The sequence below is a fragment of the Dicentrarchus labrax genome, unplaced genomic scaffold (assembly GCF_905237075.1).
Source record: "Dicentrarchus labrax unplaced genomic scaffold, dlabrax2021, whole genome shotgun sequence".
Taxonomy (NCBI): Eukaryota; Metazoa; Chordata; class Actinopteri; family Moronidae; genus Dicentrarchus; species Dicentrarchus labrax.
Window position 1 is genome coordinate 24,047,787 of NW_026136714.1, and position 16,985 is coordinate 24,064,771.

Below are 16,985 nucleotides of genomic sequence, written 5' to 3' on the forward strand. Positions count from 1 at the left end.
TCCACCAAGTGAGTTATCATGGTTACCTGAAAGCAGAACAATAAAATCACACCAATAGCAATTCAAGGCCAATTTTATTGTGCCAGTCTTGTTTAAGAACATCACTGATTACAGCAGCACTGTAGGGTACTAATGATCAGACAGTGAAGCAGCAAATCATATCTATAGGAAAAATCAGCAACTTTTGGCTATAGAATATTTTCTATAAATATAGGATACGTTTTTTTTAAGGAGCAAAAAGCATTGCTTAGTTTTAAAGAACAGGTAGTCATATCAAAAGTAATCAGACATGGTATAATAATCAGTGGGGTAAAAACATTCTGCCGTTGGATACATTAATGGCATATTTATGGTGTGCACAACTCCAAAAACATTTGTTCCATAAACAAAGATTGCTTGTAAAGATTGTACAACTCATTGTTGGTGTTTATAGTTTTAACAAAACATTTCATATTATAGTTCAGAGAAAACAACAGATTCTCAAAACTGCTCTTCCCTTTGAGTCAGTAATTATAAGAAATCTCTCTCTGGAGTAAGGAGTTTCTGTCTTTGTACAATGTGCCATCCAAATGAAATACACAAATAAATAAAACAAGTCTAAAAGGACTTGAATTAAACCTTCCTTTTACCCCCTGTAGAATTTCCCTCAACCTCCCAGCCCCAGGAGTGCTACTGTTCCCTGCCCTTCAGTTTCTGAACACTGTGGTTTAATGAACTTCCCCTCCAGTAACAATTTTAGGGTTGTTGTGTTTTCTCAAACTCTCTGAATTTACCCCCAATGACTTGTTTGTTGAATGTTTTATAATGGTACATCTTACTTTTATACTGCATCAGAATAAGCTTGTTGAAGTTATTAGACCATACAGTATTATAGGAGATAATGGTGGACTAGACATAGGGTTTATACAGTAGACCCAATAAGTTTTGTTTTTGTTGTTTGAGCTTAAAATTAATGTGAAACCATTCCCTGTGATAAAATCCATTTCGTTCTGGTTTAATAAAGGGATGGAGCCCCTATAATAAAAGTATTATGGAACAAAGTATTCTGCATAAAAAAACATGTTTCATTTTGTTGATCAGGTCATTCCCAAGTTAAAATGACATTTCTTTATTTTATGTCTTGCTTTTGATTTTAAGTTTAATCTGAGGCACTTTGTGAAGTCTGATCCTGAAAGGTGGTGTATAAATAAACTTTTCTAAACTCACAGATCACAGGCAATCATTACAAAAAAATAATAGTCAACAGGGAAAATACGTGGGGGTTTGAAGGTGCACAAAAGAGGGAGTGTAAATAAGCTGCACAGATTGTAACAGTCACATTTCACAGAAGGTGCAAATTCTCTAACTGTAATGTCTGAAGTTAAACTGAAGTTAATTTACCACCGTCCTCCGCAATATCAGCTCACATCATAAATATACCTCTATTCAAAACACAAACCAAAAACTCACATTGACACATGTGCATGTGAACCCACACACACACACAAATAAATCTGAATAAACATTTTAGTACTCAAGATCCAAACTCAGGTCAAAGTGTACGGGAGTGGTAGAGGAAATCAGTCATAGAAACTCTGGTTCTACCTGTCCACCTGTGTTTTGATTATTCAGTGCTGTCCTTCGCTCTTCATTCTACAGGCCACAGCTGTGATCAGTGCTGCTCCCTTCCCACTTCCATCCTCTGACTTTTGGAAAGTTACCCGACACTGCGGTGCCAAATCCTGCAACGTCTCCTGCATGATGCTGGAGAAACTTTAGGAAGAGTGAACAAGAGAAAAGGCGTTAAAAATCTCCCGTCTATATTTGATGCACACTTTGTTATAAAGTAAGGATGCATATGAAGTAGCTGTGATAAATTTAGGTAAACTTTTGCAAACATGTTTAAAACTTAAGAAATACATGTTTTTGTTAGGACATGATTGCTCCTTACTGTGGGTGCGTCTTATAAAGAGTGCCATCCACTCCCACGGTGATGGACAACTGATTGAGGTTGCGGTTCTGCCGTATCTTGTCAACCACAGCAGCTAAACCAGCGCCACAGAGCTGAGCTGCGCGGCGGGCAACCACACTACAGACCTCCTTCACCAGTACGCTGTCATCACACGTGGAGCTGGTGAGGCCCAAGTGCTGCAGAATTGAGCGGACCTGTCTCATGGCCAGACGGTCTCTTTGGGATCAGAGAGAATTACAAAGGTTTACTTATGAACGAGCCAACATACAGGCTGACAGACAAGTTAAATACATTAAACTGCAAATAACTTATTGCCTCTGTAGTGACTACTTTTACCATGGTGATTAAGTTCTATCTAACCTCTATACAGCACCTTCGTAAGAATATAGATAAAAAAAATGTTAATGATAAAAACAATATTAAGATAAAACCATAAAACTGGTATAAAGATCACAAAGTATCAAATAGACACAGTAACGTTAATGATAAAAGGAATTTAAAGAAAGATCATAGAAAACATATCTTGAGACTTCATTTTTAGAACATTTAGTAAGCTTGTTTTACAAGACCTAAGGGAATGGTTCGGAACATACCATAACATATAAGCAATCAGAAATGTATGAACAAGTAAAATCATTTTAAAATCAATCCTCAGTAACACAGACAGCCAGCGTGATGCTGCTAACACTGGAGCAATGTCATCCTGGCAACAAACGCTCTTCTCCTGAGCAGTTAAGATTGGTTTGTAATAACTAACCCTGGATCTTTACTGTGAATGCACTTATAATGTAGCAGCCAGGGGTGGTAAAGCCATAGTTAGTGAAGCAAGACGATTTCATTAGCGTGACTGCTAAGCTTGCTTTTCAATGGAGCCCCTAGGCCTTAAATTTTCAATTATAAACCGTTGAAAGTATTATTTTTCTTATGTGACTCAAACTTGTGTGGGCTGTGACATGATGACAAAAGCATTGATTGGGTCTTTAAGCTACAGCTTCTAATGTAGAGTGTTCTAAGGCCTCTGCTTCGGTACCATGGCCACAGTCATTCTGTTTTCGGTTTTCCATCCCATTCTAGTAGACAATATTTCAGGGATGCCTGAAGAGTATTTCATAATATCTGGGACAAACATTCACTTTGGCCTCAAGGATGAATTGATTTTAGTGGTCAAAGGTCACGGTCACTGTAACCTCACAAAACATGTTTTTGGCCATAACTCAGGAATTCATACTATGACGAAATGACGAAGGGGAGATTGCGACCATTCTTTACATTTGGTCAGATACTGAATTGGTGAAACTGTGATGATTGTATAGCTCTTCTTTGCTGCTAAGTTCAAAATGCATGTGAAGCATCCATGTTTTAAATCTGTAGCTTCTTAGCAGCAACATCCACATTTAAAGCACTGCCTACTGTCACGGCTACAACGTTGTTTTCTTTCAGAATGAACTTTATTGGCCATTCATGTAAATACTTACAAGGAGTTTGACTTAAATAATGAACTTACACGCTAATAGACATACAGCAGAACAAGAACAAAAAAGCTGAACAAAGTCGAGTCAAATTAACTCTGTATCCTGAGTCTCTTCAGGAAGAACAGTCTATTCTGTCCCTTCTTGAAGAAGCTGCAGGGTTGAGTCCATTCCAGTCCATGTCAATATAGTGATAACTCTCACCCTTCCAAAATATACACTTAAAGCTCCAGCGTGTAGGATTTAGTGGCTTCTAGCAGTGACGTAGCAGATTACAACCAAACTGCGGAAAGACTTAACCCAAATTGTGTAAAGAAGTCAGTGAAAGGTGGAGGAGGAAGTGTCATGGTTTGGGGAATGTTTTCTGCAGCAGGAGTTGGGCCTCTTATACAGCTACATGACAGAGTGAATGCAAATGTCTATCATAACCTTCTTCGACAACATGTGGTGCCAGCAATTTTCATGCAGGACAATGCCCCCTGTCACACAGCAAATCGGGTAAATGATACTGAAAACACTGAAATAATTAAATGGCCAGCCCAGATTCCTGATCTAAACCCAATAGAAAACCTCTGGAAAATCCTTGGCAGTGTGAGAGACCAGTGATGTCCTGTGGTCGGAGAGGTGCTGAAGTCATTCAAAGCAACGTACATATTCACTTCCTACTAATTGTTGACTGTTGTAACCTTCAGAAAATCTTGTTGTAATCTTTCCCGTGCAACAGTCATTGCTGTTTTGATCACTGGTTTTCCGCAAAATAAAGGTTGTTTTGTTGAAGTGCCTTGGTTATTTTGTAAAACACTGTTCTAGTAGCATGGTATAACCACAACAAAAATTGAAGATTACATTTTTTCCAATAGAGCCTCCTAAATGTTACACACTGGACGTTTAATAGAAGAAAATCATAAATTATAAACTTTTGCAGAGAAAAAAAAAATCTTTTTTGCACTCTGTCCTGCACGTGTCTTGTCTCTGTCCTCTCTATTAACACCCTGCCATCTGACCAACCCACCACATACTGACACATCTCCTCTTCTATATGAACAGACTGCTGTATTCAGGAATCATGGTCCCTGCGTAAATTAATTTTCCCCCTGTGGTCTAAATGTGTTTGAGAACTGAAACACCTGAACAGGCTGAACCTGTAAGCTACACTGAAAGGTCAAACAATTAGAAAACTTGAGAAATTAGTTTCTTTATTCTTGATGTATCCATTCATTTGGCAGGAAAACAATTCCAAACAAATGGATACTGGATAAAGGATTATTGAAACATTTTTGTTTGCAAGGTTTTGACTGTTGGCCGAAATATTTATGCATTTAAGCATTCACGCAAGGAGCATGTTTACGAATGTGTTATTTTCTCTACACAGCTCATTATTAACTTGGCCTTGCCAGTTTCTAGCAGCAAAGGCATTATACACCATAAAGGGGGTTACAGGTTAGACACCAAATTCAAGTTTTAATTCTTTAAGTCTGAGTTTTTAGAATAGAGATCTATAAGTCAGCTTCTTTGCAAAACCTTTTTAACATAAATAACCACATTCACAATTTCCTTTATATTATGTTGATCTTTGCATCTCTGATGTTTCAGCTATGAGTAGCAGTACACAGTTGAGTCACTGGACCCAACTTGGAAAGTGATAGTAGTAGTAATAAAGGATGGTAACGATCACTGGCTTGTTCACTTCCCCCAGTAGGGCTGTGCGATATGACCATAGATTTCGTGTGACAACAGAAAAACGTGTATTCATGTTTTGCTCTATCATTTTTTTTGTTGCGTCACAAATCACACCCTTACTTATGAGAAAAATATGAGCTCTGAAGGGGTTGAGAAACAATCAAAAGTGAAACCTACCTCGTACTGAAAATAAAAAAATTCTCTGTCTCGCTCTCCCTCTCAGTGTTTCTCGGCAAAATGCATAGTAAAGTCTTATGTGGAAGACACTGAGACAATAATATTTTATATTTTGTTACAAGCTTAATACAATACAATGAATGTAACTTAATTTGGCCTTGGTGTTGCTCACCGACTTTCCACCTCTCTTCTCCTCAGTACTCATCCATTCTGTGATAAATAGGTTGTTAAATAATAATAAATTATTGTTCTATTCTTACCATACAGTTACCATGGCGAACAGGGGTGAACTGAAGAGACACTGAGACTGGAACGGGTTTTTAACACTAACCTTTCAATCTGTGACAGGAATTTTGTCTCGAAAATGCCCCGAGTCTTGAGTCGCTCAGACAGTTTGCCTCTGAACAGCAGGCCCTTAGCAGTGAAATCCATTAGGACGTTCCTCACTATCTCCCCCAGGTACATGCCACTTACCATCTTCTCATACCTCAGAGAAAAAGACAAACAGAAAACGTACACATACATAAACTTTACATATTTCACACACTCTATAATCAAACTGATACAGAACTGAAAAAAAAAAGACCTAAACTCAACTGAGGCTCGAACTTATTTCCAGGAATGAAAGCTCGGTGAGCAAACAAAGGGGTACTGGTGTCCAGTTGTTACAGAGGTGGATTTCGTTGTAAAAAATTATCAGGAGGTGTGACAGGGGCAGCAATCACTTATGCCCAATGATAACGACTCCTCTCATCAGAGACAATTTCACAACAGGCAGTCCAGACAAGAACAAAAACATTTGATTTAATAAAACCAAATACTCTAATTCATCGGTTTTTGATTTCATCAATCAAGGCACAGGCAGCAAAAGACAAAAGACAAATGTCTGCACAGTGACTTAAGGGCCACGTTTAGGTGGCATAAATTAGCAAAAGCTACAATCCTGGCCAGTGTTATCAGCACCTCTCATCGTTGTGCTCTCGTTAACCAAATTTTTTCTGCCATTGACTGAATTTTTTTAACAATGAAGGAAAAATCTGAAAGCCGTCTGTGATTTAGATAGAACATTGCTGCATTATTATTTTCAGGTGATTCTACACTAATGAAAACATAGTTTTGCATATAATATTGAATTTTCACCATATTCTGTAAATAGAGCCCACTAAATCTTATATACTGGGCATTTGAGTAGATACTTCAGTAATTTTTGCTAAAGTTTGCTGTCCTGCCCCATCAAATTGAATCAAATCTATTTACATTTTATAGCTTTCAGTGAACCATGCCTCCAATTTAATATCAATTTTGTTACACCAAATGCAATGTGAGTAAGAACACATAAGTGGTCTCAGCACGTTTTTATTTTTTTTATTTTAGGAGAATTTAAAAAAATATTGATGAATGAGTCCTGATTATCCTAATTATATTCCAGTAAGTAAACTCAAATCCAAAATTCTGCACGAACATGTCGCTTAGGGTAAACAACACCACTGTCAGCCAAGTAGAGCAGTGGATTTGTTTACACAAACAAGGCAGTACATTGCAGGCAATGAGGTGGTCATATGATCATTGACAGTACTGATATAGTATTGCTGACAATGAAGAGGAATTATGCACAACTCAAAAGGCTGTTCTCTGTGGTTCTGTCCTTGGCCCCCCTGTTGCTTGAAAGTTTATAAGGTATTTGTGACTACATGTGATACTGTTTGTGAGTTTGGGACAGTTTGGTTGTTTGGACTTTATTAATATGCCATAAATTACCCATCCAGTACCTCTGTTTCCCAGGGTTGTTAGAGCAATTATCAACAATGTGATCAAACTGGGTGCAGAAGTCATCAAGTTCACCGTTGTCACCAAATGCTCCCCACTCCATGTTGACACACATACGCCCAACATCACCCTCCACCAGTTCGATGTTCTGCATTTCCTCCATATAGCAGGCATTTGTCCCTGTGCCTGAATTAAATATGGGTGGAAAGGTATCACAAGTACATTCATGTAAGTAAAACATCAGTCAGTTTTTCATATTAAAGTGAGAACTGATCCACTCAAAAAACACACTCAATGCTTGCACAAAGTTAACTGATCTTCAGGTTTAAAATGAAACAAAGAGACTGACTTCCAGAAAGGAAGGTGGGGGGTAGACCGACTTACCTACAATGAGTCCCACTTCACATTTGGGGTCCTCATATCCGCAGGTCATCATGGTTCCTACTGTGTCATTAACCACAGCTACAAAGTTCAAGTCAAAGTCCTGGAAGCAGTAACAATAATTTTGTAATACATTGTCGTCTTTACAAACCAGTAAAAATAATGCTTTACGTGGAAATCTTTAATACTAGAAACATACAGTAGTAGCCTAATTGCCTACACTAATAACCACCCTGGCTTTAAATCAGGAATCCTAACACATAGCAGACCTATAGCTTTAAGCAGGTACATATTGACTGTGCTGAGATTCTTTATGTTGGTTTAGTGCTGCCTCTTGCACTAATATAATTGGAAAACAGGAGGTGACTTTGTTAATCTATATACTTTTACCCCAAGGCTACTTTAGTTTTTGAGAATGTCTGATTTTATTATTGCCCTAAGGTCTTGACAAACATACATAGTTTGCATATATATCATCTATTTCTGTATTTTTAATTAATTCTGTTTTGTTGCTTGATTTTGCAATTTTAGTGGTGTATTTACTGCCGAATCAAAGGAACCATTTCAACTTACTCTGTACATCACATACAATAAAAATCAGATCACTGCTCTTATGAGTTCTTACACAAGACAAAGAAGACTATATGACAGACAGGGTACAGCCTGTGTTTAAGGCAGCGGTGTTTGTAATCCAGTTTGGCCACTGGGGGTATTCCTTTTTATTATGTTCTTGAAGTGTCAACATTCACAGGCCACACTTTCTCAATAAAATTTCTGACAATGTATTTGTGATGTGTGCACTGACCTGTCTGCGGCGGACAGCAGCTTTAAGTAACGTAATGACATCTTGTCCAACACAGCCACTGGCTTTAAAACCCTTTGTCCACCTCAGGAGAATGCCCTGGAAAAATTACATGTTGTGAAAAAAACAGCATTTGACTATACTAAAGGAATGTAAAGGTCACTGCAATAGCTACTGTGAGTTACTTTTATTGTATATTCTTAATAGTACATTAGAAATAAAGATAAATTAAAAAAATATATAAAAAATACAGTATAGTGGTAATTGTTGCCACCATCGACATACATCGATCAGCCGTAACATTATACAGCCCCAGACTAACAAACTGTGATGCACTGTGTGTTCTGACACCTTACTATTAGAACCAGCATTAACTTTTTCAGCAGTTTGAGCTACAGTAGCTCGTCTGTTGGATCGGACCATGTGTGCATTAGTTAGCCATGGGGACCCTGTTGCCGGTTCACTGCTTGTCCTTCCTTTGACCTTTTTTGATAGTGACCACTGCAGACCAGGAATATTACTGGCAATAAACTGGACTGGGCTAAGAACACTTAATGCTGAGAATGTTTTATGAGTATGTGGTAGCCAGTGCTATCCTGTTGGCTGTTGTCTACTGGGGCAGGTTAAGGGTAGCGGACGCTAACAGACTCAATAAACTGATCCGCAAGACCAGTGACAACCTCTCTGACAGCGATGTCAGAGAGGAGGATGCTGTAAAGCTACATCATCTTGGACAATGTCCCCTATCCACTCCATAATCAACTGGTCAAACACAGGAGTACATTAAGTGCAAGACTCCTTCCGCTGAGATGCACCAGGAAGTCACTCCTGCCTGTGTCCATCAAACTGTACAACTGCTCCCTCAGAGTGTCAAAACTCATTAGAGTCATTAGTCATTAAACTGGCGCTTGAAATGTCTCTGGTTAATGTGTAATAATTTACAGTCCTGCTCACCGTGCGATAATTAGCAAACACAAGACCTCCAAAGAGTATAAGGCCATCTCCAAAGACCTTGGTATCCCTGTTTCAACAGTGCGTAATGTTATTAAGAAGTTTGCCAAGCATGGAACTGTCAAGAACCTCCCTGGACGTGGGGGGGAAGAGAAAAATTGATGAAAGAAGTCTTCGAAGGTTGGTGCGAATGGTGGACATAACACCACATCAAACATCCAAAGACCTGAAGGCCAACCTGGAACAGTCTGGGGTCATGGTTTCAACAAGTACCATACGCCGCACACTAAACCAAACAGGGCTTCATGGGCGAAGGCCAAGGAAGACACCATTGCTGAGGAAAAGACATAAAAAGGAACGACTAATCTTTGCCAAAGAGTACCTGGACAAACCACAATCCTTCTGGGAAAATGTTCTGTGGACAGATGAAACAAAAATAGAGCTTTTTGGCAATGAACACAGTTTGTTTACAGACGGCGCAATGAAGCCTACAAGGAAAAGAACACCCTACCAACACTTAAGCATGGTGGAGGATCCATAATGCTGTGGGGCTGCTTTGCTGCATCTGGTACTGGAGGCCTTGACCGTATCACAGGAATCATGAAATCAGAGAATTATCAAGAGATTTTAGAGTGAGATGTCCTACCCAGTGTAAGAAAACTTGGTTTGAGTCAAAGATCATGGGTCCTTCAGCAAGACAAAGACCCAAAGCACACATCCAAAAGCACGCAGGAATGGTTGAAAAGAAAAAAAAATGGACTGTTTTAAAATGGCCAGCAATGAGTCCTGATCTCCATCCGACTGAAAATCCTTGGTATGAGCTGAAATCTGCCATTGGGGAAAAGAAACCTGCAAAATTTCAAGAGCTTGAACAATTTGCAAAGAAATAGTGGGGGAAAATACCAGCTGAGAAATGCAAGAAGCTTATAGATGGCTACAAGAAACGTTTGGAGGTCATCACTGCCAACGGGTGTGCAACCAAATATTAAATAGGGGTGCCATTATTTCTGCACATGCCGTTTTTTCTGTTTCTCCTTTGAAATTACAATTTGAAAAAAGTTGAAAAAACTAATTTTCTTTGTTAAATTACTTTCGACCTCCAATTAAAAGATCCTGATGATATAAATTTGGTACATTTCTATTAATTTCTGAAGATATTGTAGAGGTTATGCAAAAAATGAAGGGGTGCCAATAATGGTGAGCAGGACTGTATAACTTCTGTAATGCTACAATCTTTAAAACTCACTACTATTACTCATTTCATGTCACATACTGTGACATACCTTTACTTTGTATATATGGTCATATATTGTATATATTTTATTATTAAAAAAAAGGTACACACACACACACACACACACACACACACACACACACACACACACACACACACACACACACACACACACACACACACACACACACACACACACACACACACACACACACACACACACACACACACACACACACACACACACACACACACACACACACACACACACACACAGATAGTCTCATGGCAGCTGGCTGCTATATAGGTCATAAACCTGCCTCCATGTTAGCAGATGGGACATGGGCCAAACTCAAATTAATCAAAGTACAAGTCAAATGAAGTTTGAGTCAGTCGGGCATATGGGCGGGATCTCGATACCGCAGCACCAACACTGAACACTACTGCGCAGACTCTTGCTCTGAATGACGTCACCAGCGTAAGGTGGTAGCAGCCGTATTCTGGATATTTTTTTTATTTTTTAACAGTAGGAGAAAATGGAGACATTGACGTTCATCTTTTGTATGTCGATGTTGCCACAGTCGGATAAAGAATGCACTGTGTTTTTCTAATACACTTGTTTCTGATCAACCTGTGTAGTTGGTTGATTACAGTACTTTGCAGTTTCTCCATTTCTTTGCACATTTTATAAATGCAGAATTTTGGTTTCACTGCACACTTTTTGCTTTTATGCAATATAATGTCAGTGGTAACAGAGGTGGGCCTTGGGGTCCTCCAAAAGCTCAGTAAGCATTAGATTGAGTTAGAGACACTGTCGCTTTGTGAATAGAAAAATTCTTTGCAGGTAATTGGCCTTTAACCAAACAACAGATGACAAAAACAAGTACATTCCCGTCCTATACTTGTTCGCCTGTCCGTGGGTTTTGATTTGTTTTCAAGCTTGAAAAATGAACAAAACACATTCAGAATTGTACCAAAATATGTTTCTGTACAAATCAATGGCTGAATCATTCCTTATTTTAGACATTATTTAATTTAAGAGGCGGTGATTCAGGGCTTAGTTCAAATGCATGCCGTCATCAGCTGAACCATACTCCCCATAGTTCACTGATTGTTCCAACTTCCAGCTGCCAGGAACACTTGATTGTTAACACTTGCTTTTCAGGTAAATGTCATTGTGAAAACTGAACTTGCAAGATTTAGGCTGGCTTTGTGCGCCCCCGTCAGTATGCTTACCGGTTAAGCAGAGTATAGTCCTGACTGGCTGACACCTAATACACTAGCGTTTGACCAGTTATGGCGTTGATAGGAAAACATTTTGAAAGACACCTGTTCATACAATAACTTAACATGAGGTCAAAATTTTGAAGTAAAAATATTCTGTAGTATGGTGTGAAAAAAATCACCTTAAATGAGTCACATTTTGCTACTGTGTATAGCCATACTGGAGGCTCTTGTTGTCCCACCAAAATAACTTTCAATAACCATTGCAACAACAACAAAAACCTTATCCTAGCCATGTAAATTACTGTATTATGTTCCCTGGAAACATTTTCCATTGACATCTGTGTTTTTTTATTTGGTTGTGTTTACTCATTTATGCTTGTGTTTTGTCTACTGGTATCTATTCTTTTAAGTTGTAGTGCATTGAGCTCTCAAGGCAGACATAGATTTGACTGGGTGCGACTAATAGATACCAGCTTCTTTCAAAACTCAAGCTGATAAAAGATGCTGGCTTTACTTCACTGCAATTCAAATTCAGTGCATTAATTAGTTTAGAATGTAGGAGTTGCAGGCCTGGCAACAAACAGATATTGTTTCTGCCAGCTTAATGGCAATCACACCAAATGTTCAGGAAAATGTACAAAAAACAGGTAGATTCAATATATTATGTATGATAGCTAGTCTTACACTTGAATGAATATTGAGTCAAACATTACCTGGTCCAGTTTACTCTGATGACAGGGGAAGGAGAAAGTAAATCCCAGAGGTAAGGATGTTCCTTTCATACCCATGTATTCTAGAAAGTCGGCGATACAGTACACAATGTGGTCGAAAAGCTGGCACACAAGGGACAGAAAATGTAAACAAAATTTAAAAAATGCACAGGAACATTCGGAGGTTTCAAACAATGAACCACTTATATAATGTGTTACCCTCAGTTTTACAAAGACACAGTATTTACAGGTTTGACATGGTGCACAGTAAGTGACTACTGATTGTGTTTGTCTCTCTCTTGTGTACTGTATGGAGCCTCATAGTGGTCTCACAGTGCAGTAAATATTTGAGATGCTACAGAAACTATACAATGTTCTCCATAATCAATTTTTTTATATACTACATATCTTTATGCAGATTGCATGCAAAACTACATACAAAAAAAATAATACTGGTGTTCAATGCAATGAGCTTCCACATTAATTTATTATATCAAACAAAAATCTTCACATTTAAAATAAAATAAGAAACAAAATAATAGTGCTTGTAATCATTCACTGAGACATGACTCAACCTCAAAAACAGCAGAGGTCCCTCAGTGTCATCTTTTCTGTTGCTGTTCGAATACTTCAACCCCAAGTAATGTTTTACCTCTTCCCCTGTGCCCTGCATGATCTCCTGTGGGATACTGTAGATCTTGTGGTGCATGTCAACTTTGTGTCTCTTTCCACTTTGTACTTGTACCAGCAGCACCCGAAAGCTTGAGCCCCCAAGGTCCAAAGCTAAAAAGTCGCCATGCTCTGATGAACAATAAAGACAAGTTCATGATCATGAAAGCATTGTAGAAAAGATTAAACTTAACTCAATAATAAGTCAAGTGGAAGGTCCTTTTTTCTCTTACCTGTCCCGTCTGGTGTGGATCTGACATAGGTGGGAAGCATCTTGACGCTCGTCTGTTCGTGGGTTTGCTTTGACAGGCCTCGCACCATCTCCTCACTCATTCGCTTCTTTACGTCCAGCAGTTGTTCACGGCTCAGACGCAGGGTGTCCAGGATGCGCTGACGCTCAGCTTGTTGAGCGGCAAGACGGTAGGCTACTGCTGTTACCATGGCTGCACCCTTCCCACTGCCACACTGCGACTGCAAAAAACGCACATCACAGTCTGGCACAAGTCGCCGTACCATCTTATGGAGCCTCCTGGAAAACCTAGGAAAAGGAAATACATTTGGTTAAATCTGTCGTTTTCAAACCTTTTCATGTCAAGGACCCCTAAACTGACCCAGATTAGACCACAGACCCCCATTTTAAAAGATTTTGTCCCAGGGTCCCCCATCTGATAGGAGTTTTGCTTTTAGATGTTTTATTACAGAAAGTGTACAAAACCATGACCAAAATAGTCAGTCATTGTGTTACTAATGGACAGAATTATAATTAAAATAAATTATTCTTTTTTGCTGGGGATACCCTGGAACCCTCTCAAGGAACCTACTGATGTAAACAACATTCCATGTGACAACATGAAAGTGTGAACGCAACAGCCTACTTGATAGGTTTTAAGGTCTTAGCTGAGGGCTTACTGATTGTTAACAACACTAAAATCGTCTTTGTCTGGCGGTCCTCCAGTCAACCAACATTCACTTTCAGTAAGAATACAAGAGGCTTTAATTAAAACTTGTCTTTGTGACAAATCAGACATAATACAGGGGTAGGGGACTTTTAACAAGTAACAGGTCCCAAATGCATTTGGGACAAAGCAAACAAAATTACAAAGCTGTTTATTTAGCCAAATATTAGTTGCCCAGTTGATACAGGTAAACAGACAGGCAGGGAAACATGGAAATTGCTTAAATGCAAAGTCAACTTGGCAATTTAGCTGAAAGAAATTTCCTTCAAACTAAAAGGCCTATAAAATTCATGAGATTCATGTCCTGTAGCTTTTTATGTGCTCTTTTGTTTGTTTTTTTTACAACTCTGAATCAAAGCACAATGATTTTGCTTTTTTACAGTCCTTGATACTGAAAATAATTTTTCTCCATATAGTCGATAAGCGGTTTGTCTGATTGTCTTCACTTCTAAATCATGCAGGAAGGCTACGAGAATGAATGTATGAAGACTGCACACATTCATGCAGGTAAACAGAATGAACAATGAACTCACCAAGTGAATTCACATAATCACTGATATTTTTTGCATTTATTCAACTGTATTCAGCTGACATCCATTCAGTTCTGCAGCCACTCTTACTTATATAGATGAAGCTCCATAGCTCAAATGTAAGGGAGCGTTTGTGAGATACACAAAGACAGAAGTGATGGTGTTCAGGAACACTTACTCTTGATGATTCTTGTAAACAGAGCCATCCACTCCAATAGTGGTACGCAGCTTCTCAGCAGCCTTGTTATCCCGGATCTGCCGCAGCACTGCCACTAGAGTAGCTGCACACAAGTGTGCAGCCCGTGTAGATACTATCTGACACACCCTCTGAGTGGCTATGCAGTCCTCAACCGACGGGTCCAGGCTCAGGCCTCGGAGCACCTTTTCAGCGCTCGCCAGACCTTCTTCATCTCTGCAGGTAAAGCAGAACACAAATCACATTCACTATAACTTCAGTGAAAAATGAGAAGCAAATTAGTAAAGCCAGCTGCTATATGAATGTAGCCATTTACCATGTGACATCTGCCAGAAGGGTTTGGGCAGTGTTTCGGTATTCATTGGTGCAAGATTAATGCATTAAAACCAAATGTAGCAAAACACTACAATTTCAACAACCAATCGCCTCACAAACTCTGTGATACAATATAAGTTTGTTTTGCTCATTATTCTGCTTGTATGCATGACAACATGACCTGCCTGCATCTACCTAGCTCAGCTTAGTAATTGGCGCATGCTCTGCTGCGACAACGCCGTCTGTATGCTCTGTCTCGTGTCCGTCTCTATGTTTGAGTTAACGTCTGTATGTGCATTCCTTAATGACAATAACTCTGTTCTAAGCTACCAGGATTCCATTTCTCACTTCACACAATGGTGCACAAACAATCATCTAGAACTCAATGTCAAGAAAACAAAAGAACTGATCAACAACACCTCCAGCATGCACAGTTCAGCACACAACCTCACCATTGTGGAGTCCATCAAATACCTCGGACTAATCCTGGACAATAAACTGAACTTCCATCATCACACCAAGGACATTCACAAACGCTGCCAACAAAGACTCCCTGTCATACGCAAACTCAATGCACTCTGTTGCCCCCCAACTTCTGCTACTCTATAAAAGCATAGTCCAACCTGTCATCCTCTACTGTTCAGCCTGCTTCTACAACATGTTAACTGTCTCGAATAGAAACACACTCACACGCATCACACATCATGCCTCCAAAATCATTGGTCTCCCCACTCCCAACCTCTCAGACCTGAACAATATAGCCATTACACGTAGAGCACACAGTATAGCACACGACCCTAGCCACCCCCTCAATTCTTTCTTCGAACTGCTGCCATCCCGACGCAGATACAGGACAGTGGCCTGTAAACGTGCTCGCTATGGCAGGAGCTTTGTACCTTCTGCCATAGCATCTTTAAACAAAGCATCCCGTTAACAGCCGTGAGTTGGTGTACAAGACAGGGTGTGGTAAATGTGCTAAATGTACTGTATTAAGTGTTTACTCTTGTTGTTATGTCGCAGTGTCCATGTGTGTTTTTCTCTGTTCTTCATATCTATGTATGCATGTACAGACTGCAGTGACAAATACTGTAATGCATCACAGCCTACAAGATGATGTAATTTCAAATGTAAGGCAAATGTATATTTTCAGCACTCTTCTGCCCTTGCATATGAGACATTTGGTGAGTATATTCTTTGCAAACTTAGATTAGTCAGTGATTACCAGCCTGGCTAACACATGCTGATAGAGTTGTCTCATTCATCTAGATGATATGATTTCAGGTCAAAGTTAAACAACCCACTGAACTATTTTGTGAACTGTACCATCATCACTGCATCCGAGTTTCTCTCACACACACACACACACACACACACACACACACACACACCTACCTGTCATTATCAATGGCATAGATGTAGCTTGTGTTGAAGCTTCCAGTGGTGAGGAGCTCTGCTGTAGTCTTGCCCTGGAAAAGCAGCCTCTCTTTGGTCATCCTCACCAGGATGAGACGCACCAGTTCCCCCATGTACATGCCGCTGATCATCTTCTCAAACCTACATGCCATCAAAAAAAAGAGGAATAAAATATCGCCACATCCATTTTTACTAACAGAGCTTTCCAGTTTATGGTTTTATTGATACGTTAAACCAAACTACCAAAATAATGCATCTACACATGCACATACAGTGGATATAGAAAGTCTACACGCCCCTAGGTTGAAGCACCCTTTGATTTTTTTACAGCACTCAGATTGAGATGGCAAGGGCATCTCCTGTGCACAGCCCTCTTGATATCACCCCACAGATGTTCAACTGGATTCAGGTCTGGGCTCTGGCTGGGCCATTCCAAAACATTAATCTTCTTCTGGTGAAGCGATGCTTTTGTGGATTTGGATGCATGCTTTGGATCGTTGTCATGCTGAAAGGTGAAATTCCTCTTCATCTTCAGCTTTCTTTTCTATTTCTGTTGA

At 39.4% G+C, this 16,985-nt stretch overlaps 1 protein-coding gene across 1 annotated transcript in view; it reads right to left on the minus strand.

Annotated features, from left to right (window-relative positions):
* Window positions 1-57: 57 nt before the first annotated feature.
* hk2 (hexokinase 2) overlaps window positions 58-16,985 on the minus strand; it is a 39,679-nt gene continuing 22,751 nt past the window's right edge. The window contains exons 8-18 of the mRNA XM_051421381.1: window positions 16,408-16,569; window positions 14,683-14,916; window positions 13,252-13,556; window positions 13,002-13,150; window positions 12,353-12,472; window positions 8,231-8,326; window positions 7,429-7,528; window positions 7,047-7,230; window positions 5,609-5,764; window positions 1,931-2,167; window positions 58-1,752 (exon numbers count right to left, since the gene is read on the minus strand). Coding sequence (XP_051277341.1) covers window positions 1,608-1,752; window positions 1,931-2,167; window positions 5,609-5,764; window positions 7,047-7,230; window positions 7,429-7,528; window positions 8,231-8,326; window positions 12,353-12,472; window positions 13,002-13,150; window positions 13,252-13,556; window positions 14,683-14,916; window positions 16,408-16,569 — 1,888 coding nt within the window. The 3' untranslated portion in view covers window positions 58-1,607. The remainder of the gene's footprint in view (window positions 1,753-1,930; window positions 2,168-5,608; window positions 5,765-7,046; window positions 7,231-7,428; window positions 7,529-8,230; window positions 8,327-12,352; window positions 12,473-13,001; window positions 13,151-13,251; window positions 13,557-14,682; window positions 14,917-16,407; window positions 16,570-16,985) is intronic.